The sequence below is a fragment of the Berghia stephanieae genome, chromosome 3, assembly GCF_034508935.2.
Source record: "Berghia stephanieae isolate SIO BIC M18660-M18661 chromosome 3, UCSD_Bste_1.3, whole genome shotgun sequence".
NCBI classification, from domain to species: Eukaryota; Metazoa; Mollusca; class Gastropoda; order Nudibranchia; family Aeolidiidae; genus Berghia; species Berghia stephanieae.
In genome coordinates this window covers 83,738,100-83,765,402 of record NC_088362.1, presented here as the reverse complement: position 1 = coordinate 83,765,402, position 27,303 = coordinate 83,738,100, and the positions used below count along the sequence as shown (strand labels likewise).

At 36.0% G+C, this 27,303-nt stretch overlaps 2 protein-coding genes across 4 annotated transcripts; one reads left to right on the top strand and one right to left on the bottom strand.

The window, feature by feature from the left end:
- Window positions 1-475: 475 nt before the first annotated feature.
- Window positions 476-13,172, bottom strand: LOC144968642 (NADH dehydrogenase [ubiquinone] 1 beta subcomplex subunit 8, mitochondrial-like). Its single transcript, XM_078907185.1, has 5 exons — window positions 13,040-13,172; window positions 3,560-3,774; window positions 3,145-3,212; window positions 2,254-2,344; window positions 476-1,465 (listed from the first exon to the last, which is right to left on the bottom strand). The coding sequence occupies exons 1-5, from the start codon at window positions 13,137-13,139 to the stop codon at window positions 1,355-1,357; spliced, it is 585 nt and encodes a 194-aa protein (XP_078763311.1). The 5' UTR covers window positions 13,140-13,172; the 3' UTR covers window positions 476-1,354.
- Window positions 13,173-13,675: 503 nt separating this feature from the next.
- Window positions 13,676-21,305, top strand: LOC144968641 (EEF1A lysine methyltransferase 1-like). Of its 3 annotated transcripts, none has more exons than XM_078907182.1 (5): window positions 13,676-13,724; window positions 15,289-15,469; window positions 17,569-17,651; window positions 18,353-18,630; window positions 21,155-21,305. In XM_078907182.1, the coding sequence occupies exons 2-5, from the start codon at window positions 15,320-15,322 to the stop codon at window positions 21,286-21,288; spliced, it is 645 nt and encodes a 214-aa protein (XP_078763308.1). In that variant the 5' UTR covers window positions 13,676-13,724; window positions 15,289-15,319; the 3' UTR covers window positions 21,289-21,305. The 3 variants fall into 3 exon arrangements, with proteins under 3 accessions (XP_078763308.1, XP_078763310.1, XP_078763309.1); XM_078907184.1 differs by having other exon boundaries at window positions 13,702-13,724; window positions 15,292-15,469; XM_078907183.1 differs by lacking the exon at window positions 13,676-13,724 and adding an exon at window positions 13,786-14,017.
- The last annotated feature ends 5,998 nt before the right edge of the window (window positions 21,306-27,303 follow it).

The following is a 27,303-nucleotide window of genomic DNA, read 5'->3' as shown; positions in this document are numbered from 1 at the left end:
CCCACCCAGATGTTTAGGATGGAAATGGAAATGAGGGACAGATCAGTGGTATTACCACAGTGGGTGGGACAGTGGGGCAAAGGGTAAAAATGTGAGACATTTGGCGCTGCTGTAATTGTACACGAGAGAGATGATTTACAAGGGAAAAAATATAATCCCTCTAAAAAGGAACTATACAACATTTGAACGCCTCCCACTCGGCTAAGGATCCCTGCCAGGACCAATAAACCAAGCAAGTTTAGTCCAGAACAAACATGAGAGCAATGTTGAAAGAAAAAACAGAAATAGGGAGATGCAAAAGTGACCTCTCCACACCACAAAGCAGGCCAAAAACCACATCCAAGTAGCAGCAAGGCTGCATATCGATGAAGATTTCAATAAGCAATCAAGGGGAGAAAACATTCCCCTGCCCAAAGAGGAATTCCACCCACCATTTATACAACACTCGAACAAGATAAACAAAACAACCACCGTATTAGTTTTTTTGAATTTATTACAGTCATAGTGTCATCGCCCTAACACAGAAAACAAAAAATGGATCTTGTTTTGGAGAATGACAGATTTTAAAAAATGAGTTTGAAGAGGCATCAACCACTCAAAAATATTTCAATTTTAAATAGAGGACATATTCAATTATCACAAATGTCACTCAATCAGATATCCATTTAATTTTGTAGCACACTAGTTATATATCAAGCAAACATTCTTGATTCCATCCATGAAATACATTTTAATAATTAAAAAAAAAAAAGATTACACTAAGTTAAACTTATGCCAAATTTATTTTCTTCTAAATAAAGCAACATCATAAAAACAAGAATAACATTTGACTTTATGTTATAAGTCATTCGTTAAATGAATGCTGGACTCAAACTGAAATACAAACGATGGTGTAAATATATTAAATGATTCCTTTACACCTGTGCCATATCTAAATAAAGATAAGTGAGGGGAGCAGTCACTTCTGTTAATTATAAAAGAAATAAAAAGATTGGAGAAGTGACAGAAGATGAGAGAATAAAAACGTGTGCAACAATGAGAATGGAACCCAGTGTGTCACCCTCTGTATGGATATAGGAGGGATACGCTATGCACAAAACCATCCACCTCTTAGTGTTGGGGATGGATTTATGTATAGAATGGACCTCTCACAGCCAGGCATTGGGAGTTATTCCAGTCAAGTCTGAGGTTCCCTTCTCAATATACCAAAAGTTTTTACACTCTCTTAACTTCTTGCAATTTTCTACTCCCATAATGCCAACATCTACTGATCTAAGAAAATAAATAGTTATTAATACGCTAAATGTTAAAATTACAAGAAAAAATATGCAATGAATTCACACTGAGATCCCCATCAACTTTCTTCCTCTGCTGCTTCAAATGTGTAATGTTTGACTTCTGGTACTTCTGCAGGGTCTCCTCCTTTCTCCAAGTACAAATTATTGTAAGGATATTGTTTGGGCATCTGGAAATAGAAGTGAAGTAAAATGGCAAGAGTAATACAACAACTAACAACCATGTCATCAACTGTGATAAAAACCAACTTATTTTCTAGACTGAAACACCTAAAATAATCCCATACTTTGTTAAAAAAAGAAACGCTGTATGAAAATGATATCAATTCAAGGACATCACAAAATGTTAAAAGAATAATAAGAAGAAAAAAAGACATTTTAAAATTTAAAGGAAATTTGTTTTGCATTTTGATCAGAGAAAGGGAAACATAATAATGATTTAAAAAAAAAAACCAAGCCAAATGGTTAACAAAATACTGACAGAGAATGGATATTATTTTTTCTCTTCTTCTTTGAAACCGATGATTATTTGCATCTATTTCCTTAGTAAATGATATACACTGTAGCATGGAAGGGATCTTGGTCTGATGGTAGCCTCAGTTAACTCGTATATCTTGGTACTTTTCTTAAAAAACACCAATACAATACAAAGACAAAAAAAAACAAACTGAACATTCACATGTATTCCGCAGCATGATTATTAGGACAATAAAAATATTTGGTGTTACATTGAGCTACACTCCTTGTTCATTTCCATTGGGTACGGTAACTATAAGTCTGTGGTAAACTGAAGCAATGGTCTGATAAACTAATCAAAGTATGTAGTACGACAATAGGGACTCTATCAGAATCATTGTTTTAGAAAAAGAGAGACAGAGAGAAAGAAATAGAAAAAGAGATACTTAAAATTACTGACACAACCTGATTCATAGAATAAGGTTTTCTAATAGAATATTACCTCAGGTAAAAACAGAGGATAGTCATTGGCGATATAAGTCAATCCAGCAAATCCAAACGCTATCATCAGGAATCGTAAAAACATCTGAGATCTGAAGAATAAAATATAATAAATTGTGAATGCTGGTAGATCTTAACTGTCCTGCTCAATAATAGATAGCAAATTCAAAAAAAAATTATTGACATAAAAAAAAAAAAAAAAAGGATGTTACCTCTTCAATACAACAAGAGGGATAAACATTGTGCCTCGAGCTCATTGCCTGAGAGTATTAATCACACATTTCAATTTCACTCATAATAGTAAATTCAAACACTAAATTAAAATAAAAAGAAAAACACTCAATGGTGAATTACAGTTATAGAAGAGATTGTTGATTGAGTATAGAAATTTTTGTTTCTAGGGATAACACATTTATGATAGTGTGGCCTCAGCGGCTCATCGCTATGGTGTTCCATGCCAAGTGATGTGAACCTTGGTCAATAGTCAGATGGGCAAGTTATCATTAAAAAAAAAATTAATTCAAAATCTGGTCTTGGGCAAGGCATTTTACACTACATACAGGACTCAGGCGTGAATGGATACCTGGCAGTAGGCAGAGATGTGTTTTGTAAGACTTTTTGTACACACTTGTTAAACACTGCTTTGCTGTTTCTGTTTTTCTGACAGGCAAGCAATTTGCACTACACATATGCACACATAAAATGACACATCTAGGCAGCAAACCAAATCGAATTATTCGAAACTCACAAGACCCTCTTAAAAAAGAGCTGTTACTCACAAGACCCTAACAACTCTACTGGGGAACAATCTATTGCCTGCAGTCACATTGCCAAGATCGATGCACGGACAAGTCATCAACTTAAAATACCTTGATTCAAAAGAATAACTTACAAAGTATATCTGGTCTGCACAGTGTTGTCCCATTGGTCTGCTCCAATTACCTCATAATCTTTTGGAAGCTGTGGAAAGAGGTAACACTCATCAAATCAAACATAATAGATTCCATAACCCGCTCCCAAAGAACAAAACCAAGACAAACTCATGATTATTTCAAAAAAATTAAAAGCCTATAGTTTTCCATGACAATTATAACAATCGCCCTGAATAGACCATACAAAATTAAGCATATTTTTCACTATATTCAATTGTTAGCATCCAAATCAAAATCAAAGCAATCCATTATTTAGACATTGGGAAGGTGTCATTTGTCATTAGAACACATAGAAGGGATTACAAGTGTCTTGCAAAGGGAATCTCTGTTTCCCTCACTACTCAAGGTGAAATGAGATAATTTAAAATATCTTACCGGTTCCCCGTAGTTTCTTTTGATTCCTGGAAAATCGTAATCCTCAAAGGGATCCCTCCACTGATTTGAGACAATGGGTAAATTTGGGTAGTCTCCGGCAGTTCCATCTGAAATGACATCATAGTCTTCTGGACGGAGACCATATTTCTTGGCAGCTGAGGCACGTTCTTCTGGAGACCTCGGAAGAGGTCCTGGTTGCCAGTCCTTGTTCCAATCTATGAGTGAAAACATTCATGACAGGTTAGTGTAGCACTATACACACACACACATCCTCTTACTCTCCTTCACTCTCTCTCTTAAACAGACATATACACGCACTTAACATAACATCAATTATATACATACTTTTAATCGAAGAGTAAAAATTGCTGTTTTCAAGTTCCTTACAAGCATGGTAAACAACAAGAGAGCCAATTATGATTTCGGCAAGACCAAATGAGCAAACATTTATACGTTTCATTTTTGCAGGATATGACAGAAATAAAAATTTTAAAAATTGGTGTGAATGTAAATCAAGTGAAAATGTCTCTAGACAAGGTCTTGGTTAAAAATACTCGTCTTTTCCTGTTGAGGAACCAATGCCATCATGATACACTACACTTTGTTGGAGTTGGACATGCTTTTTACCAATGATATGAAATGATTATATGGTTTGTTGCTGATACAATATCATCTGGCTGGATATTCTATTCTAATATCGGACAAGTTTTAGAACATAAATGTTTAAACTTTTTTTTAGTATCATTGATTATTTGGTCTGAATAATTTGCTAGAGAGCTGAGCCGGTGTTACCAATACTTAGCTTCTATAACCAGGACAAATCATTCGTTTGGACAGAAAAATAAATAAAAACTTACCGCTTACCGTCAAAAGCAGTTTAGATTTGAAGCTACATTTGTTTTCTATCAAAAAACATTCGGTACTAGACAATCCTTGATGAATTTCAAAAGTTGTGTTTGAAATTATATCCTAAATATTTTCATGATTCATTCCTCGCGAAATCGTGTTTTTTTTTTCGTCTGTCCAATGGTTGGTGCCCCCTAGTGCCAAGTGCCCTGCCGCCTGCCGCGCAAAACAAAGGTTTTTTAAAAAGTTTATTGAGAAAAAGATACGGAAAAAAGTGTCCCTAGATAGGTATGCAATTTGGTGCATTAGTGCAGTAAAAATTGGTGCGCAAAATTAGTTCGTAGCGGATGCGAGACTGTGTGTGTGTGTGTCTCTTTCTTTTTTTTTTTTTCGGGAGTGCCTACGTACACGGTAACGGGGCATCTAGCCTCAGGATCTACGTACACGTAAACTGGTTTACCGTTGCAACACAAGCAATAGATGGTCCTCGCTGTCGTGACCGCGCGCGCTCGTGTGTGTGTGTGTGTGTTATTTAAAAAAAAATCAAAACAATTTTAACCATTAATGGCGAGATTCCATCTTACACTCCCCAAGCTCCAGATCTTAGTCTTAATGTTATCATTAAAAGACAAGCTTTGCGATGTATAGTTTAATTGAAGCCCGAGTCGAAATATACTCTTACTACTGCTCTCTTGGTGGAAACGATCTATTCTGCATAAGCAATCTGGAGAAAAAAATCAGTGTCACTGTAAAAGGTTAAAATTTCACGAAGTACGCACCGTGAACACCGCTGTAACAATCCTTTGATCTACGTCATCAGGCAACCCATTGTTTCTTTCATCTTTTCCCATTCCCCCTTACTATCCCCCCCCCCCCCCCATTCCCCTGCCCATCTCTCTCTCTCTCTCTCTTGTCATAGTGTTATCCCTTCCCCTTCCCATCTCATTGTAAAATGAAAACGTTCTGCTGTTTGCAGATACATGTATGATTGTTTTGTTTTTTCTCTCTCACTAGGCATTTGAAAAAAAGCAAAAACCTGAAAAAAAAAACAAAACAACTTAACCTTTTAAAGGCGAATATCAATCTTACTTGGACCAAAAATAAAATCTTACCGTTTTCATCAAAAGACAAAAAAACAAATCACAATTTAAAAACTTGAGCTTTTATATAGGGCAATATCCACCCAACGTGCTCAAAGCGCTTTTTATCAATATTCTTACTGCTCTTATGGTGGAAACGGTTTTTTTTCTGCGTTAAAAAATAATATAAATGACGACTATTATTTGAAAACAAAAAAAATCAATGTCACGGGCACAGGGTTAATTGCAGTACTCCTGCATCCTGTGAGACTCCTACGGCACTTGCTAATCATAAAAAAAGGAAATAGCAATCAACAATACTAAGTTGAAAAAAAAAGAAGAAAAAAAGGAGAGGGGGGGGGGGGGGGGGGGGAGCAAACCCAGTAGCAATGCAACCTTTTAGCGGCGAAATTCGATCTTTGACCTAACACCAAATCTTCTATCATCAAAAGACAAGTAACGGCACAACTATTATAGACAATTGAAGTCCGAGTTGCGATAGTCTGACTACTCTCTTGGTGGAAACGCTGTATTCCCCGTTAACAATAATAAAGATAAAAGCAAACTACTATCTAAAAGCAAAAAATTAGCTTCGCTGTTAAGGGGTTAAGAACACCTGCAACTGCCAGCATCCTTGAGATGTCTACGTCACCAAGGTCACCAATCGACACGTCTCCCTCTCGTCGGCATGCACCCCCCCCCTCCACTCTCACGGTGGTGGTGGCGGCGGATAAAAAAGGCCTTTTTTTCTTTTATTCAATCAACTTGACTGCTGGTGGACCCCAGGCCTCTCTACAAGTCCAAGAAATAATACTCACTTTTTCTCTTCGCCAACGAAAATATCTACCCCCTACCGGTCTAATTATTTGTAGCAGACGACAAATTTCTCAAAAAGGTCACGTGACACTGTAAAAACAACACAGGAAGTCCATGAAAGCTTATTTACGACATTTCCTTTGAACCGTGTAAGAGGGATAAAACTTTGTTGCTCGAGCTCATTGGCCGCCCCTGAGAGTATGAAATCACACTTTAAATTTCACTCATAATAGTTAATTCAAACATCTAAATTAAAATTAATAAAGAAAAACAATCAATGGGTGAATTACAGTTATAGAAGAGATTGTTGATAGAGGATAGCTAATTTTTGTTTTAATAGGGATACACATTTATGATAGTGTGGCATCAGCGGCTATATCGCTATGGTGTTTTCCTGCCAATGATGTGAACCCCTTTGGGCAAAAAAGTCCAAAGGGAAGTTATAATTTTAAAAAAAAAAATTTAAATTTAAAAAACCCGGTTTTTGGGCAACAAATTTTTCACTACATACAGGACTCAGGCGTGATGGGTACCTGGCCCGGGGAGGGAAGGGGAATTTTTTTGTTTAAAACTTTTTTTTACCCCATTTTTTTAAACCTGCTTTGCTGTTTCGTTTTTTGAAAAGGCAAACAATTTTCACTACACATAAAGCACCATAAATGACACATCTAGGCTCAAACCAAATCGAAATTTTTCGAAAATCACAAGACCTCTTAAAAAAAAAGCTGTTTTACTCACAAGACCCTAACAACCTTTTACTGGGGGGAAAAAACTATTCCTGCAGTCACATTGCCAAAATCGATGCACGGACAAAATTAAACAAAATTAAAAAAACCTTTATTCAAAAGAATAACTTAAAAAAATTTTAAACGGTTGCACAATGTTGTCCCCTTGGTCTGCCCCCAATTAAACCCATAATCCCTTTTTTAAACTGTGGAAAGAGGTAACACTCATCCCAAAACAAACATAATTTGATTCCCCTAACCCCCTCCCCCAAAAAAAACAAAAAACCAAAACAAAAATCATGATTATTTCAAAAAAATTAAAAAACCTTAGGTTTTTCCCTGACCCAAATTTTAAACAACCCCTGAATAGGGCCAAAACAAATTAAAACCCTATTTTTCACTATAATTTAATTGTTTAGCATCCAAATCAAAATCAAAGGCCCAAACCATTATTTTTGACATTGGGGAAAGGGGTTTATTTGTCATTAACACCTAGAAAGGGATTACAAGTGCCCTTTCAAAGGGAAACCCCTGTTTCCCTCACTACTCAAGGGGAAATGAGATAATTTTAAAAAAATCTTACCCCCCTTTTTCCCTTTTTTTCTTTTGATTCCTGGAAAAACGTAATCCTCAAAAGGGGTTTCCCCCCACTATTTGAACAATGGGTAAATTTGGGGATCCCGGGAGTTCATTAAATGACCTCATAGTCTTCTGGGCGGGACCCTAAATTTTTTGGGAAACCCGAGGGCCGTTTTTTTGGGAAACCCCCGGAAGAGGGCCTGGTTGCCAGGGCCTTTTTTCCAAAACTTTGAGTGAAAACACATGACAGGTTAGTGTAAAACTATACACCACAAACCTCTTACTTTTCCTTCCCCTCTCTCTTTTAAAAAGACATAAAACAAGCCCTTAAAAATAACATTTAATTATTTTTACAAACTTTTTAATTCGAAAAGGAAAAATTCTGTTTTCAAGTTTCCTTTCAACATGGGAAAAAAACAAAAGCCAATTATTTGGGAAAAAGCAAAATTTAAATTTCGTTTCATTTTTGCAGGGGTAGACAAAAATAAAAAATTTTTTAAAAAATTGGGGTGAATGTAAAAACAATGAAAAAGGGCTCTAGACAAGGGCTTGGTTTTTAAAAAAACTCGTCTTTTTTTTTTTTTCCCCTTTTAGGGAAACCAAATGCCATCATGATACACTACACTTTGGGTTTGGGGTTGGGCATTTTTTTTACCAATTTATTTGAAATTATTTTATGGTTTTTTTGTGATACAATTCTCGGGGTGGGTATTCTATTCAAATCGGCAAGTTTTAGAACCTAAAAATAACCTGATTCAAAAGAATAACTTACAAAGTATATCTGGTCTGCACAGTGTTGTCCATTGGTCTGCTCCAAATTACCGCAGAATTCTTTTGGAAGATGTGGAAAGAGGTAAACACTCATCAAATCCAACATATAGATTCCATACCGCTCCCAAAGAACAAAACCAAGACAAACTCATGAATATTCAAAACTTTCCAAGCCTAAGTTTTTCCATGACCAATTTTATAACCAATCGCCCTGAATAGACATACAAAATTAAGCATAATTTTCCATCTATTCAATTGTTAGCATCCAATCAAATCAAAGCATCCATTATATAGCATGGGAAGGTGTCTTTGTCATTCGAAAAACCATACGAAGGCTTAATGGTCTTGCAAAGGGAATCACTGTTTCCCTCACTATCAAGGAGAAATGAGATAATTTAAAATATATACGGTTCCCCGTTGTATCTTTGTTCCTGCGAAAATTCGTAATCCTCAAGGGATCCCTCCATGATTTGAGACAAAGGTAACTATGGGTTGTCTCCGGCAGTTCCATCTAAAAATGACATCATAGTTTTTCTGGACGGAGACCATATTTTTTGGGCAGCTGAGGCCCGTTCTTCTGGAGACCTCGGAAGAGGTCCTGGTTGCCAGTCCTTGTTCCAATCTATGAGTGAAAACATTCATGACAGGTTAGTGTAGCACTATACACACACACATCCTCTTACTCTCCTTCACTCTCTCTCTTAAACAGACATATACACGCACTTAACATAACATCAATTATATACATACTTTTAATCGAAGAGTAAAAAAATTGCTGTTTTCAAGTTCCTTACAAGCATGGTAAACAAAAGAGAGCCAATTATGAAATGAGCAAACATTTATACGTTTCATTTTTGCAGGATATGACAGAAATAAAAATTTTAAAAATTGTGTGAATGTAAATCAAGTGAAAATGTCTCTAGACAAGGTCTTGGTTAAAAATACTCGTCTTTTCCTGCTGAGGAACCAATGCCATCATGATACACTACACTTTGTTGGAGTTGGACATGCTTTTTACCAATGATATGAAATGATTATATGGTTTGTTGCTGATACAATATCATCTGGCTGGATATTCTATTCTAATATCGGACAAGTTTTAGAACATAAATGTTTAAACTTTTTTTTAGTATCATTGATTATTTGGTCTGAATAATTTGCTAGAGAGCTGAGCCGGTTGTTACCAATACTTAGCTTCTATAACCAGACAAATCATTCGTTTTGGACAGAAAAATAAATAAAAACTTACCGCTTACCGTCAAAAGCAGTTTAGATTTGAAGCTACATTTGTTTTCTATCAAAAAACATTCGGTACTAGACAATCCTTGATGAATTTCAAAAGTTGTGTTTGAAATTATATCCTAAATATTTTCATGATTCATTCCTCGCGAAATCGTGTTTTTTTTTTCGTCTGTCCAATGGTTGGTGCCCCCTAGTGCCAAGTGCCCTGCCGCCTGCCGCGCAAAACAAAGGTTTTTTAAAAAGTTTATTGAGAAAAAGATACGGAAAAAAGTGTCCCTAGATAGGTATGCAATTTGGTGCATTAGTGCAGTAAAAATTGGTGCGCAAAATTAGTTCGTAGCGGATGCGAGACTGTGTGTGTGTGTGCTCTCTTCTTTTTTTTTTTTTCGGGAGTGCCTACGTACACGGTAACGGGCATCTAGCCTCAGGATCTACGTACACGTAAACTGGTTTACCGTTGCAACACAAGCAATAGATGGTCCTCGCTGTCGTGACCGCGCGCGCTCGTGTGTGTGTGTGTGTGTTATTTAAAAAAAAATCAAAACAATTTTAACCATTAATGGCGAGATTCCATCTTACACTCCCCAAGCTCCAGATCTTAGTCTTAATGTTATCATTAAAAGACAAGCTTTGCGATGTATAGTTAATTGAAGCCCGAGTCGAAATATACTCTTACTACTGCTCTCTTGGTGGAAACGATCTATTCTGCATAAGCAATCTGGAGAAAAAAATCAGTGTCACTGTAAAAGGTTAAAATTTCACGAAGTACGCACCGTGAACACCGCTGTAACAATCCTTTGATCTACGTCATCAGGCAACCCATTGTTTCTTTCATCTTTTCCCATTCCCCCTTACTATCCCCCCCCCCCCCCCCATTCCCCTGCCCATCTCTCTCTCTCTCTCTCTTGTCATAGTGTTATCCCTTCCCCTTCCCATCTCATTGTAAAATGAAAACGTTCTGCTGTTTGCAGATACATGTATGATTGTTTTGTTTTTTCTCTCTCACTAGGCATTTGAAAAAAAGCAAAACCTGAAAAAAAAACAAAACAACTTAACCTTTTAAAGGCGAATATCAATCTTACTTGGACCAAAAATAAAATCTTACCGTTTTCATCAAAAGACAAAAAAACAAATCACAATTTAAAAACTTGAGCTTTTATATAGGGCAATATCCACCCAACGTGCTCAAAGCGCTTTTTATCAATATTCTTACTGCTCTTATGGTGGAAACGGTTTTTTTTCTGCGTTAAAAAATAATATAAATGACGACTATTATTTGAAAACAAAAAAATCAATGTCACGGGCACAGGGTTAATTGCAGTACTCCTGCATCCTGTGAGACTCCTACGGCACTTGCTAATCATAAAAAAGGAAATAGCAATCAACAATACTAAGTTGAAAAAAAAAGAAGAAAAAAAGGAGGAGGGGGGGGGGGGGGGGGGGAGCAACCCCAGAAGCAAAGCAACTTTTTGGGGGGGAAATTCGATCTTTGACCTAACACCAAATCTTCTATCATCAAAAGACAAGTAACGGCACAACTATTATAGACAATTGAAGTCCGAGTTGCGATAGTCTGACTACTCTCTTGGTGGAAACGCTGTATTCCCCGTTAACAATAATAAAGATAAAAGCAAACTACTATCTAAAAGCAAAAAATTAGCTTCGCTGTTAAGGGGTTAAGAACACCTGCAACTGCCAGCATCCTTGAGATGTCTACGTCACCAAGGTCACCAATCGACACGTCTCCCTCTCGTCGGCATGCACCCCCCCCCTCCACTCTCACGGTGGTGGTGGCGGCGGATAAAAAAGGCCTTTTTTTCTTTTATTCAATCAACTTGACTGCTGGTGGACCCCAGGCCTCTCTACAAGTCCAAGAAATAATACTCACTTTTTCTCTTCGCCAACGAAAATATCTACCCCCTACCGGTCTAATTATTTGTAGCAGACGACAAATTTCTCAAAAAGGTCACGTGACACTGTAAAAACAACACAGGAAGTCCATGAAAGCTTATTTACGACATTTCCTTTGAACCGTGTAAACAACACAATTTCGTTTTCATTCGACTCAACGGGTCAGATTGGCCGGTATTTTTTAACGAACTAAAGTTCTGAAAAATCAAAATGTTTCTTAGAAAGTTGAAAGATGCTAGTTCTTGAAACAGAGGTAGGATTTTAAAAAAAATCTTTATATTTTACGTGAATGCATGCTCAAGGCGAGTTGGACGTGCAGCGGAGGTTGGTCGGCCAAAGGCGAGGCTCTCTAGCTCTAGGTACTTTGGTAAACGTCCATTTGGCCCTCCAGCAGGGAGCCGATAAATGGGCTAGTGGCTGTGACCCGATTTTTTGGACTTTTGAGTGATGGGTCTCAGAAAAAGTTCCATAGATTTTTTGTTTATGGATGGATTTTAATGATTGATGTCTTATTTTCTTCAGGAGAAATTACTCTATCGTTTGGTGTAGTTTATTTTAAAATCAATGACAATTTAGTATAACTTTTGATTATGGATAAAATAGGGTATAATTTAGCTTTGGGTAATTAAAAGATTAGAACTTGGTAAATCAAAATTTCATGCTGGCTCGTTTATTTAACATCTTAACTTTTATATAAAATTAAATTCAGGGGAAAGTTGTATACCGCATCCATGAAATTCGTTCCAGCAAAATCCTTACTCAAATATTAGCGGCCATTTTAGACCAGTTTTGAAATCCAAATGGTGGTTACTACCGGAAATGCAACACTTTTCAGGTCACAAAGTCCGTCAGTAAATAACAAAGGCAAATAGAAGACCATTTTTCAGCCTTTAAACTAACATAACTTTTCTTCTGCTTATCTGATTTTCACAATTTTGGTATCATTAGAATCGTGTTGAAAAGCACTTTAAAATGATATAGGTTTCATTGAGCTCAATTCAATTTGAATTTTTTACCAAAGTACCTACTAGCTCTGGCGGAATATTCTCCTTCTGCCTTAGATCAACAGGTCATTTTCCAACATAATATGGCCAAGAAAACATCTTTTTACAGTTTAAAAACAAAGTAATAAAGTAAAGTGGTGGTGGGGGTGTGAGTGTGACAGTAGGGGCTTTTTTACTTTACCCTGTAAATACTGTAAAGCCTGTGTAATTTGAATTTGAGATGCAATGTACTGTAGTATAAGTAAGATTAGGCTACCCCACTTAAATTTAAATTTCAATATGATTAGGTGATTAGGAACGGTATCTCACCTTGAAACAAAATTCAAGTGATGGTGAGCATTGTGATTGTGAGTGACAAAAATGATCGCATTACATAAACAATCAATAACAATTCAATAACTTAACTGGCATAGGTAGGTCTGAGTCCTTTTTGGACAGGCTACTTTACACTTAAACTTCACACACATACCTACCAAAAATAAAAACGCTAAAAAAAAACACACTTACATCCAGCAGACAATGAAGAACCAGCAGACAGTTGACGTGCAGATAAAGAATGCACTCTGTGTCTGAGCATCAATTTACCGACTCCTCTCAAGGTCGCCATGTTTAGTTTGTGTAGTATTGTAGTCGGACGAAAACTGTTACGTAAATGAGAATCGAAAAGTATTCTCATTGACGATCATCCAAGTTTTTGTTTTTCTCCGTCAATCCACAAAGCCAAATAGATCGTATGAATTAATTACAGAAATAATGCAATCAATGCTATTATTAATGGATAACAATCAAGTGAATCAAAATTGTTACATGTTTTTAATAGTATTTTGGCAGTATATTCGACTTTGAAAATCGCATAATAACTTTGACTAAACAGCTGAGTTGCAGTAGCAGCAGTATAATAGTTCAATCAGGCATCAAATAATGTTAGTTTTATTTCTTTATTTCTTTAACCTATTCATACATTCCCTTTCTTTCCTTGATGCAGTCGCATAACACATACACCCAATGCATAATATTTTATAATATATATGAATATCATATCCTAGAAATTGAAAATATGGCAATGCGACTGTCGATTTTAGATATATAAAATTTGGAGTTAATTTTACTATTGCTCTGGCATTGCAAAAATCGAAAGTAAAAGTAGCAAAAATGAAACTTCATTGGGCTTGCTTAATGTAAGGGATGTCATGTAAGTTTTTGGTTCTAGGAAAATTGAACAGGGGAATGAGAAATAATAAATTAACTATGAATAATGACAATTCCTTAAATGACGAGTGCATTTCAATTTCAATGATTATAAAACGCATGGTGATAGTTTTCACCTAATTGACATTTCATCATTAATAACTGCCAATGACAATGATTATGATGATGATCATCCTGATCATTTCTGATGATTTCTGATCATGATCTGTTTGAGTTTGAGTAGGCACTTTGATAACTCCAGTCCAGTGGCCGCCGATAGGCTCACTGTACTGTAAGGTGAAACTCGTTTTTTGGAACTTTATTTTTGGCCCTTAACTGTTTTGGCCACCATGGCGTTATTTGTGAACCTATGTGACCAATCTTGGTATCATTTTAAAGGGCACAAACAAAACAAGCTTTCTAACTAACGGTGCATTTCATTCTTAATTTCTGATTGTATTTCTCTCAGAAAGCTAATGAAATAAAAATTTATTAATTTTTGAATTATAAGAACTTTTTAAATTATGGATACATTTTAATTATACTTCATACATCGATAGGCAATTAATTGAAGAACATCTATGCCAAATTTCATCAAAATTGATACACTCGCTCATTATTTTATTTTGCCCGCCATCAACCCCACTTTTTTTTTGGACAAAAACCTCATATTTTTTTCCATTTTCATTTATCCTTAATTTTTTCCATACTTTTCATACAAGAAAATGATTTAGATGAAAATAAAGCTTATTTTCTGACCTTTAAAATGATACCTAACACTTGCCATTTATTTTTTAATTGTAACAATATTACTGAAAACAATAAGCGGGCCATGTTGACTGCAAAACTCAAAATTTCCTGATAGCCGCGAGATGCTGGTTTTTAGGCAGCAGTGAGATCACAGATTCTCTCTGTAAAATTGACAAAAAATTTCAACAGAAAAATATAAATAACTCTGGAACCGATATAACAATTTTTTTTTCGGACAGAGACAAAGCTGTTAACAGTCAGGTACTCATTTTACACCTATGCACTGCTCAGGATTTGAACCCAGGACCTTCAGATCTGAAGGCGAGTGTCATACCACGAGACCACATAGCTGCATGTCATCCATTCAAATTTGAATATAAGTAGACATCTAATCACTCAACAGACCACATTAATCTTATTGTGTGGTGAGTCATTGATGCTCAATAATCTAATCCGGTTGCCACATCACATCATCCTGACTGGTAACAATTCAAAAATAAAGTGACATTGACGCTCTTGACCCCCCCCCCCCCACACCCCACCCATTCTATTGGCATCTTTTTATATTTACATCAACTACATGACATAGCTTCTCCTCCTCCTCCTCCTCCATATTCTTCTTCTTCTTGTTCTTGTTCTTCTTCTTGTTCTTCTTTTTCTTCTTCTTCTTCTTCTTCTTCTTCTTCTTCTTCTTCTTCTTCTTCTTCTTCTTCTTCTTCTTCTTCTTCTTCTTCTTCTTCTTCTTCTTCTTCTTCTTCTTCCTCTACTACTACTACTTCTTCTTCTATAATAATGGACATGTTTTGTGTCTTTCACAGAAGTATTGAAAAGATTGCTTTCATCATCAAAATGTCTGACAATGAAGAGGAGCAACCACAACTTTCTGCCCACGCTTTGGCTGCCTTGAACGAGTTTCTCCAGGAAAAAAAGGATCAGGAAGAAAAATATCAGGAGGCTCTAGCTGGAGATTTGACCAAATTTGATCCAACCGAAGACTGGGTATGACAATTATTAGAGATTACATGTATCATTTGAAGAGTAGAGTTTTGTTAAAATATAAACTTTAATATCGCATGATATCCACTAAATGTGCCCCAAGCACTTTTCAAGGGGCCTCAGGCCAGCATGTATACAATGCATACATATGTTAGTGTTAGGAGCTCTTAAATATATTTTATGTAGCATAGACAATGAAGTCACTGGCTAGATACTCTGAGTACGGTGAAAGAATATGAGTAATAGGCCTTCACCTAAGACTTCTTCCACCACCCACATCTGTCAAACGAGGGTCAGGAGTTGAGTGTCATACCAAAGACCATAAAGCTGCAATTTTATCATGCTAACTAACCAGGTTCAATAACTGCACAATGATTTGGGTTTTTTTTTGTTTGTTTTGTTTTTTAATGATTGGAAAGTTTTTTTTTGTGATTGCTCTGCATCTAATTAAAGGGGGAGAAAGTAATATGTTGAACATGTCTATTTCACACTATGGACACAGAGATAAACACTTCTCTCCTCTTGATTTCAAGAGCATTGTATCTAACTTTATTTAAGAGGATTTGGAATAAATTATAGTTGAATGTTCGACTTCTTATAACTGGAAGAGGCACTAAGAAAAGTATTGTTTAATTTTGTTTCTCAATAGCCTTTAATGGTTAATGGGGAGAAACACTTTCTCATTTCTACTTATCGCAGTGAAGCCAAAAGCTTTACCTTCAGCACTTTGAAGTTTAAAGTATGACAAATTAGGGAGCAGGTGCTAGTGTAGTATAAAAATCTGAAAAGGTGTGTATGGAAATGTTTCAGACAAAGCAGAAAGAAATTAACAAGAAAAAATCATCCCAAGAAATCAACCTGCCTCGACTGGAGGTCGAACATAAGACCTCCTGATTACCAGTCGTTAATCGGGTATTCCTTATCAGATTTTATTTTGAATTTTGACAAACCTCATAATGCTGCTAACATTAATTTGAATTTAGAAATCTGTTATTTTGTTTTCTTTGTCATGGTTTATGAAGACCTGTGTCCTTGACTGTTGTTTTTATTGACTTGAATATACCTATAAGGTTATTTTATGAGGCTTTCATTTCGCCCATTTTGTTACGAAATTCTATATGAAGGCAAGAGAAAGGAACATAAACAATAATAAAAACAAAACCGGAATAGAGCAAGACTGAATAATACTGATGAAAACAAACCAAAAACATGATATGGCATCAAAAGGATGATGTCAACAAGGGAACTCAAATGAATCAACACAGGAAAAGTAGAGAGTGTTAGGGGATGTCTGATGCTTGTGAACATAAAAAAGATAACATAAATGGATGTTTCGGGTGCAAACCCTTTGTCAGCAAAGCTATAAACCATGGCATTCCTCTGTACAAACACTGTTATGATGTCCAATCACCCATAAGTTACACATGTGTTGAATAAGGAATAATTGAAAGGCAATGTAATTTATTAAATTCCTCTCCTGCTTTCAGGATTGTCACTCGACAATGAGGGACGATATGGTCTGCTGTTTCTGTTTCACTTCTGCAGGCCTCTGATTCTCTTTGTATTCAGAATATATTGATTATGTAGAAAATTGTTTTTAGTTTATACAAAAACGATTTTGTTGTCTTTACCTGTGGAGTTGCATTCTACTTTTTATTCACAAAAAATAATATTCTTATATTATACATTTTTATTGATTTAATATTTATTAGGAAATTCCTTCAGGCTCGAGATTAGATCTTGGTCTTTTATATTGAATGCAATATCCACTGAAATGTGCTCAAAATGCTTTATAGGAGCTCCCAAGCTAACTGTAACACTAAGTGAGGCATGATGCCTGTAAAGTGATATCACAATAATTTAGTCCACAGAGAAAATAAAGACTCATCTTTGAGCCACTCGTAGGATGACTCAAACTAGTGCCACACAGATCAGAAGGTGAATGTCATATTAAAAGATCACAAAGCTACATGGTTATTTGATTTTAAATAAAAAATAATATTTGTCATAAATCTTTTAATTTTATATTTTTGTTTGGTTTGTAGTCACCCTTTGTTTTTTTAAATTCATAAATCAATAATACATAATTAATTTTTTGACAGCAACTCAGTCAGTTTTGGTACAGTGATGAAACAGCAGAAACTCTGGCCAAAGAAGCTTTGGCTGTAGTAGGAGATCACGGCAGGTAAGCAACAGGAAATACTATTCATTACATTTTGCCATTCTCAATATTAAGTCTAATACAGAAAGAAATTGATATATAGATTAAAAAATGCTGTCTTGACATACCGGAGAATTAATGTGAAAGTTAGCTTTTATACTCCTAAGCAGTTAAAATTTAAAATGTTATATTTTTTTGTCAAAACTTTCCCAATACACTCCTTTTCCTATTCTCTTTTTTTTTTTAAATTTCCGTTTTGGTTATTCTAACATTTTTTTAAAAAATCATCAGCCCATTGATTTTATTTTCTTGATTCCCTAACTATAGACCAAGATTCACAACATGGCATTAAAAAAAAAAAAGTATGTTCGAGGGTTCATGCAAATCAGTGAAAATATATATTATCATCGATACATTGAAAGAATCCTGTTTTTTTGGGGGTTTTTTTATTGAGCAAGAAATGCAGACCCTATGCTCACTTTGCACAGCTGCAAGACTGTTGACATTAGGATTATTTCAGTGTCCTTTTTTTAATTTTTTTTGAGAGACCTTAAATACTAATTTTCCCTGGTGATGAATTAAGGAAATATATTTTCATTTCTTAATTTGTAATATCAATATGGGTCAATGTGACATTATCTTACCTGTGAGAACTTTTATATTCAGTGATATTATTTGAAATATATACAAACTAAAGATTTGTTTGTGCTCTGTCTTTTTACCAGTATTGCATGTGTCAGCTCTCCGACATCGTACAAAAAGCTCAAAGAAATGAAACCTGATTCTGTAGTCCTCAAATGTTTGGAATTCGACAAACGATTTGAAATCTACGGTGAAGATTTTATATTTTATGATTATAATGACCCTGTCAAGTTCGACGCAGACCTCAAAAACAGTTTTGACCTAGTGATAGCAGATCCTCCATTTTTGAATGAAGATTGTCTTACAAAAACTGCCTTGACCATCCGATTTCTTACAAAGGACAAGATTCTCCTTTGTACAGGTAAGCGGATAACAATTTAGGGCATCCATCCCTCACCGTGTTACAGCAAGGGAGGTGATTTTGAGAATTAAAAAAAAGAAGTGCTGCTTCTGCAATAACACTTGTCACGTGTGTTTAACCCTTTGAATTGCCCATCATCAACCCACCCTTGAATTGCCTGTCATTGCCCGCTATTATTGCCTCTCAATTTACCCTCTGTAATGGCCATAAAATAAACTGGAGAGTATTTCAGTTTTCTGCATTCAATTCCTGGATGTATTCCCTTTCATTGAATATAAATTTCGTCTCAGAATTATCCACGATTACAAATTTACAATAGTTCAAACAAACTGAAATTTTTCTTGGTCAAAATGGCTTTCAACTTTTTGACTGATTTACATCGTGACCAGCTTGATGATGATAATACTGATATGGATGATGGAGAATTTTATTAAAGTTTATTATTTTCCCTTCCTTTTTATTTTTATTTCATTGAAATAGCATGGTTAGTTATCTCATATATAATTTTTTTAAAACATGTAACATAATTTATGCGGAATTACGCCACTTGGTGCAAGTAAATAAGGTAGGATTCTATGACACCATCCAAGGGTTAAAAGGTTAAATCACACCGACCTCGCTACAAGATAATTTAAAATCACTTCTGGGTGGACAGGGAATTAGAAAGAAAATATCAACTGCACCCACTATCAATCTTGCTCCCTTTGCTTGTGGAATGAGCTCTCTACTAACTGAGCTATTGGGATCCCTATGACCTGCCACAAGCAACAAATGACCAACTTTTCAGAAAAACATACCAAGGGCATTTTAGGGTTTGCTGAGTAGCAAGATTTCCACCCCTTAAAGACTGCATTTTGGAGACAGGCTAGAGTTGTCCCCAAACTTCTTGGAGGAGGAGGGGGAGGAGGGTTCATTCCAAAGGGATATGATAAAAGAGGAAAAAACAAAAACATATTTGATTAAAAGAATGTATAATTTGGAAACTTTTGTAATTTGCAAATATTTTCATCAATTTTATTCTGCTTTTGCTTCTGTAGCAATTGAAGTATACAGAGAAAAATCTATTTTCACCTGAAAGGAAATATTTATATAGATTTTTTAGGTCTGGAATTCGATTTCCCCTTACAGGGATCAAATCTGAATCAGATTTCTCTTCCCCTCTATAACTGGAAAATTTCTGGCATTCACCTTTTTCTCAGTAGGTTTCAATATATTCATGTAATAATAAAATTCTCTGAAGGTTTGTCCTCCATTAAAAGAAGCAAAGAAGGCAATCAATACCCTCCAATAATATTTAGAGTCTCGGGAAGATACAGAGAAATAACTCAAGCATTTTGGAAGTTACAAGATATTTCTCTTTGTAAGATTTGTTAGTCAATCATTACAGCTTTCTTTACGAAGCTGTAGATTTGAATTTCTGTGTTTTGGTTGTTTCTTTTTGTTTTAGTTTTTTTATTGATGTTTTTTTTTCTTTTCTCATGATTAAAAAAAAAAATTACATTCCTTGCTATTATATTTTTAAAAATAAATTATTGCTGGCAAATTGAAATACAAAAATCAAATTAAATCAACCAAAGTAAAAATTAAACAAGAAAAAAAAGGAACCAATTAATAAAGGAGGTCATACTGATGTGGTACTCACTATGAATTAAGGGAGACAACCTTATGCAATCAAAAATGATTTTGAGTTAGGATGAGTTGTGCCCCTTGAAAATATTGATAACTTTTTAAAGCATGTTTCAGATTCAAGCACGGTAAAATTACCAAATTTTCTCTGTATAAACTACACATCTTTTAGCACAATATCTTCGGCTTCATTACAAAACCGTATCTGATTCTGGTTGTTAATTCTTATTGTTATCCACTAACTTGCATGGTGGACATTGATATTGTCTAACATATGTTAAAAAGGAAGCGACCCTGAGTAGAGGTAGAAGAGTAGGAAGATGACGAAATGGAAGTAGCGATGAAAATGCCTTCTTCCTCGGAGCTGTTTCAAACACTAATGGTGTTTTTATGGAATCAACTGGTCTCGCATCTCAAACTAAATTCGAGGCAATTACAAGGACTGCAACAGAGCATCCTTTCACATCGCAAGCAAAGCTCAATAACTGAATTCTTTTCACCTAAATAAGAGAGACGTCCTCAACACCAAGATTATCCTCTATGACAAATTACTCCATGTTTTTCAAATTGAGTGGAGTTAATTTTCATCTCATGAATCATGAAAATAAAAATGAAATTAAAGAAACAATTATATATCACAACGAGGAGTAATGCAGCAACATTGCGAGCATTTCACGGTCACAACTAACAAAGGGAAATAGCTCATGAAATATAATTTATGAAAATCTTTGGTTTATGTCTATTCGGAATTAAGCACACCTCGGCATTAAGCACACTTCGGCATTAAGCACACCTAATAGATTATGTATTAATTGTTAATGACTGGACTGTTTGCTTATTGTATGAAAGCGTCTAGCATTTCTAACATTGATTTCCTTTTTTTGTTCTTTTATCTCAGGCAGCGTAATGGAGGAGTTGGCTGGCAGACTACTCAGTGTCACCCGTTGTAATTATGTCCCCACCCACACAAGCCAACTACAGAATGAATTCTCTTGTTTTATTAATTATAATAGCAAATATTTGAATGAATAAACTTTTAGGTAGAACCACATTAGTATTCATTCGAGTTGCATCTAAAATTTAGTGCGTGAAGATGTCTTTTTTGGGCTGAGGGGAAAAGTGTGGAAGAAGGGGGGGGGGGGGCTGTTCTGCTCTTCTAAACTGGAAGGTGGTGTCTGATTACGTTCATCTTTACTTCTCATTCTGTCCATCTGTATCAGTTGTTCTCTTTTATTCTATATTATGGCTTTGAGTCCTTGCTCTAGAAGAGGATTATTTGGAAAACTCGTCCTTTAAATATCGATCGATTTAAATGACCTTCAAATTGGCAAAAACTCTCAAACTTATGATCTCTTTTCTGGCCAAATTTTAATAAACGGGCATCATTCTGAAGTATGGCAGTTAACTGGTTAAATTTTAATAGGTATAAAATAAATTTAATTAAATTTTAGCTTTTATATAGAGCATTATCCACTTAACAGGCTCAAATAACTTTATAAAAGTGACCCTGACCAACAGCACCATGAAATATTGTAGAACAAGGCATGACGCCTGTTAGGCGATATTACAGTTTTTCTGACAAAGACAATGCTGTTAACGACCAGGTACTCATTTTACACCCGAGTGAGATAAACTGAGTAAAGAGCCTTTCCCAAGGATTCAACTATGCGCTGAGCAAGGCCTGAACCCTGGACCTTCCGATCTGAAAGCGAGTGTCATACCACAAGACCACATAGCTGCTCAAATAAACAAATAGGTATCATTAGATTCACGTAAATACCAACCAGCCAGACCATGGGTGTCAGTTTTCCGGTTCATGCCGGAATTTCAGTTTCACGATATCTCAAAGTCCGGTTTCAGTGTTTTGAGTAAAATAACCAAATAGCATCGGTAAAAATTCGAAAATGTGATTCAGCCACCTTTTCAGTGTATGAATGTAGATTTCCTCATTGTGTCAATATGTTTGCTGTGTAGTAATCATTTAATAATGGTATAAAAACGGCGATGAAATAAGAGTAAAGTTTAGGCTGCATTTTCAGTAGGAACATTTTCAGGTTTGGTAAAGTGTCGAGATTTTAATTTCAGGTTTCAGCACTTCTTCCTGCTGGCACCCATGAGCCAGACACAGTGGATTGTAAAAAGTACCCCAAAACATTATAACAAATAAAATAAAATTCCCTTTATTCATCCCATAGGGGAAATTTGTCTCTAGGTTCTATACCAAGGGAAGACTGGAATAACCCAGCGCCGCAAATTGAGCGAAGGCGAGATGACTTGCTCAAGGCCACAAAGCGCAGTAGCGGGTGATCAAACTCAGTACTTTTCGGGTATGAAACAAAGTACGTACCGACGAGCCACAGTAACAGCTAACAGCAATAATTTAAACGCTCATTCGTATCGTCTATCTGGATTTTACATGAAGAGTTATCATTTCAATTATTTTTGTTGTTAACTGAGGAAGGGTTTTGAACTCAAAACATTAAATGTTCAATTTTTAAAAAATGTTTTTTTTAGCTGTCATCTTTATTTAATTTTTGTTTTATATTGTTTTTAGTTCCACTTGAGAGAATATCGCTGTGGAAATCTTGCCTGTATCTTTGTTGAATTTTACTCCCCTTGCAATCAACTTTTGTTCCCTTGAATTAATTGATGCTTCCTGCTTAATGGTCACGCCACCTCTTGTTGCAATGCCTGGCAAGCTATTGACATGGATACATTTGCAGTTTCAGTCCCTGATTATTCAATCAATGTACAGTACATTTAAAAAATGCCCTCTGCGCAGCATCGTTAGATGTCGCCTATGCATTCCATGAAGGAATACAGATAATCGTATCAAACACTCGTCTGATTTTAACGGGAACCACCCTTGTTGTCAAAAGTGAGCAAGGTGGGGTTTTATAATCTAGCCCAAGGAATAAAAACGAATGTGATTGAAGCGTGGCTCGAACCCGGACCTTCTTGGTCATAGTAAAAAATGCCTTAACAATTCGGCCGCCTTGCCGTCATCCAGTGCATATACCCCTTTGAAAATATATCTCGAATTTTCCTGAATAATTGAAAGTGCAGATCGACTCTATGTCGAGAACCTTTGGACTATTCATTAAGATTTCATTTTTTTTAAATCAGCGCTGAAGTAACCTTAAAGTGTCAAACATATTTTTTTAAAATTCAGCAAAGAAAAAAAAAAGTCCTTCACTTCCTTGATGGTCCGTAGTTTTTCCCGGTTTCTACATATATGTATAGCGTTAAACGGACAATATCAATAGACGTGTGTGTGTGTGGGGAGGGGGGGGGGGGCCGGGAACCCCTTGACCTGTTTCGGAAAGTCAGTACAATCCTCATTTAGTAAACAATGGCAATGGTTGGTAAACTAGGTGAGCGTTTTTAGTTTGATTGAGAAACTATGATGAGAACTAATCACTCAACTGAAAACAAAGTGACGTCAATTTCACCCATTGTTTGTTAATACCCAGCTATATTTAATTTGTCCAGACGGGCTTGAGGGTGTGTCACAAATTGGTGGTTTGATGGGTCAAAAATCTTCATTTAATAATTGGTCGGGATGACAGCCTACCGCACTGTACTTTCTGCCAGATCTAAGAGACCCAACCATCCAGCTACCCCACATCTCTGCTGGGTGAATGGGGGGGGGGGGGGGGGTCTGAACATTTGATGGATACCCATCCCTTTGCCTATGAGTGTGTTATCGTAACAATAAAAAAAAATAAACAAAATTAAAGACTGAATTAAACTTTATTACTTTTTGGAGTGTTGGATCACACACCATCGGAGGAGGAAAAAAAAAAAGGGGGGGGGGGGGGGGGAAGGGGGCAAAGGATAGGGCGCGGCAGAATCAGGGGGATTATTTATATTTGATCCAGTAAGGCTGGTCATGACCTCTGGCTCGAGTGTAGGTCTGACCCATAGCCCTACTATAATACTCAAGTCGGCCATGGTCTGACCACATTCTTGGTGGATGTCGTTTGGAAGTGTCACTGTTGGACATAATAATATTATTATAGGTGATTTTAGACGATATACAAGAATGAATGCACTTTTAATTGTTGAAGAACTCTCTCTCTCTCTCTCTCTCTCTCTCTCTCTCTCTCTCTCTCTCTCTCTCTCTCTCTCTCTCTCTCTCTCTCTCTCTCAGTATTTCGCTTTTCTTGTTGTTGCCTTTGTTGTATTTTTAGGCGATGTTAGCGTTTCTTAAATCTATTGGTTATTATATTCCCTCCATTGTTTTTACCGGCTCTAAAGATATCTAAAAGTGTCGCAAGCGCGTAAAACCTATCAATACGTGTAATAATAAAAATACTCGTTTACAAACTTGCACAGTCATGTGGTTTGTATGACTACATTCATTATTCTCTCTGAGGAAGATTAATTGAAATAAAATTCCATGATTTAGAAGTCAATATTCAGAATCTAAGTCATCCCTACATAGAACCGTTTTGAGGCGACATGTCAACAATGTAGAGGCCCTTCGCCCTATGCCCTATGCCCCTCGAGGTACGGTACGAAATAAGGCAACGCTCCAATATGTGAAAGGTCAGGGTAATAACAACAGTGAAAATGTTATCATGCATCTGTGATAAATGGCAAATCAATGACATTCTGTGTATGTGTGTGTGTGTCTGTGTGTGTACGTGTGTGTTTGTGTATGTCTGTGAGAGAGTGTTAAATAGATTCCAACAGTTTTATTCATTGTGACAACGCAAACATTGACACAGATAAGAAGTCACAAGAGTTATTAATTGCAGTGAATGCCAAAGACATAGATAGGTACAACATTATTTGCAAATAGTTAAACGTCGTCAAATAACCACCGTTTTCACGTATTTCATGGCCAGAAAACTTGATGACTTCAAATCATGTCGATGAATGACGGACATTTTTTAACCTGAGACTTTCGTTTGATGTGTATGATTTGGGACCTATCGCCTCAAGTATTATGTCGGGATGAATCAAATACCAAATAGGGTTTCTAGAATTAAAAAGACTAGAAATGTGATATTCTAGTTGCTGTTACTTTAAGAGACCATTCTATTCATACGCTCGATCAAACATAAAATACATTTTACTTACATCTAATAATATTTGTGACTATGGAATACATTTAAACGTCTAAATCAGAAACAATGCCATCTTTTAATCTCCCCTTAATTTAATATTTACTGTCTGATTCATTGTGTTTTGTCGACAAAGGGGCAACACGAAACGTCCACAACATTATATATCTTTGTAAATTAAATTGAAGCTTGATTCTTATTATTGTTATTTCATAATTATTTTAGCCTATAAAAAGAAAACTCCCTATAAACAACTTTAAAATAAATTATTTGCCATCAGCAAGGTTGAAAATGCTCTTAAGTCCTTTTAAAAGGATCAAAGGAAGTAAATTTTCCTTTTCAACAAGATTTATTTAGTCAAAGAATCGAAACAGTTCTAGTCTATAGCTGTAGCTAAAACGTATTTCTACGAATGTTTCGTCATAGTACTGGGCAGGCCTGTATTTCGTCTTATTTATTCTAGACACCTCCATAATTACATCCCCTTTATGACAAGAACCGAAACATCGACTCAAATTCACACTAACGCAATAATGAGATGTATAATATTCCCTGTTTGGTCACACACAAAAGAGCGATTTAACCACTGCCTATTTTAACTACGATAAAAACTATCTGAGAGGCGCAAAGTTGAGTCCTTGGAAAAGGCTCTTTTTTCTCGGATCCTCTCAGCGTAAGCGTAAAATTAGTAGATTTCTTCTTCCCGACATGCACTCATATACAGGTCTGACAACCCAAATTGTTATGGATCATTTGAACGGTAGGCTGCTGAAGCGTGATCGTAAATACTAACGAGAGTGAAATTGAAGTCGGTCATTTTGTATGAATCGCTCAACGCAAAATAAGGTCCATAACAGCAACATCAACATATAACCCATAATCGCGTCTGCAAATATGTGCGCCTACCTTCTTCTTAATCTTTTTGAGCTTGAGCGTTTATATAGCGCAATATCCACTAAACGTGCTCAACGCGCTTTACAAGAGGTCCCTGATCAACAGCATCACTTAACATGTAGGACGTGACAGGATGCCTGTCAGGCGATATTATAATTTTTTTCGGACACAGTCAACGCTGTTAACGACCAGGAACTCATTTTACACCTGAGTACGGTGAGAGAATATGAGTAAAGAGCCTTTTCCAACAACTCAACTATGCTTGAGTGAAGCTCGAATTCAGGATCTTTCCATCCGAAAGCGAGTGTTATACCACAAAACCATTTAGCCGCACAGTTTTGGAACTTTAATTTCCAAAATTCTGATTATTTTGAATTCAACACAATCTTTTCATAAACTTCATTCCGCGATATTACCAGATTGACAAGGTGAGTCACATATTCGATCGTTTTAATTTTACATTCACTTTTTGGCATCAGATTCACCCGGATTTAATACCGGATTGAGGCGGTGAGTCAGAATTTTGAAATCAAAAGAGGTACACCTAAAATAGGGAAGAAAAGTCGTCACGTCACACCTTCTCTACTTTTCCGGTTCGAAATCCCTGGAAGTGTGTGTGTATGTGTGTGTGTGTGTGTGTGTGTGTAACCAGTCCTTCATAAGGTGGCATTATTTTAGTGGCAGGACGTAAAGGCACATTTTTAGAATAACGGGATGTAGAAGAGCGAGGATGGATGATATTTATTGACGATCAGAAATATATTTAGACACAATTTTTTTTTAAATTGAGCTTTCATATAGCGCAATATCCACTGAACGTGCTCTAAGCGCTTTGCAAAGCGAAATTAGAAGAAAATAAGATGCCATCACTCTGAAACCAGAAGATTGATTACACAAGATATGCATTCAGTCCTCCGGAAGAAATTGGGACCAGTTTTTTTTTTTTTGACAGCACACTTTTCTGCCCTTTTGATGAACATACCCATCCATCGACTCAAATATAATATGCGTCAATTTAATGACTACTTGTGATATGTACAAGCAAGTGCAGTGTACAAAAAGATGCAGACATACAAGCACA

Bases quoted from the DNA above. Each gene is read 5' to 3' on its own strand.
- LOC144968642 (XM_078907185.1), bottom strand. From the start codon at position 13,139: ATGGCGACCTTGAGAGGAGTCGGTAAATTGATGCTCAGACACAGAGTG. The intron at 3,775-13,039 runs GTAAGTGTGTTT...TTTCACTCATAG, and splicing joins TTCTTCATTGTCTGCTGGAT to ATTGGAACAAGGACTGGCAA. The intron at 1,466-2,253 runs GTAATATTCTAT...TTCTATTTCCAG, and splicing joins ATCCTCTGTTTTTACCTGAG to ATGCCCAAACAATATCCTTA.
- LOC144968641 (XM_078907182.1), top strand. From the start codon at position 15,320: ATGTCTGACAATGAAGAGGAGCAACCACAACTTTCTGCCCACGCTTTG. The intron at 15,470-17,568 runs GTATGACAATTA...ATTTTTTGACAG, and splicing joins TTGATCCAACCGAAGACTGG to CAACTCAGTCAGTTTTGGTA. The intron at 18,631-21,154 runs GTAAGCGGATAA...CTTTTATCTCAG, and splicing joins CAAGATTCTCCTTTGTACAG to GCAGCGTAATGGAGGAGTTG.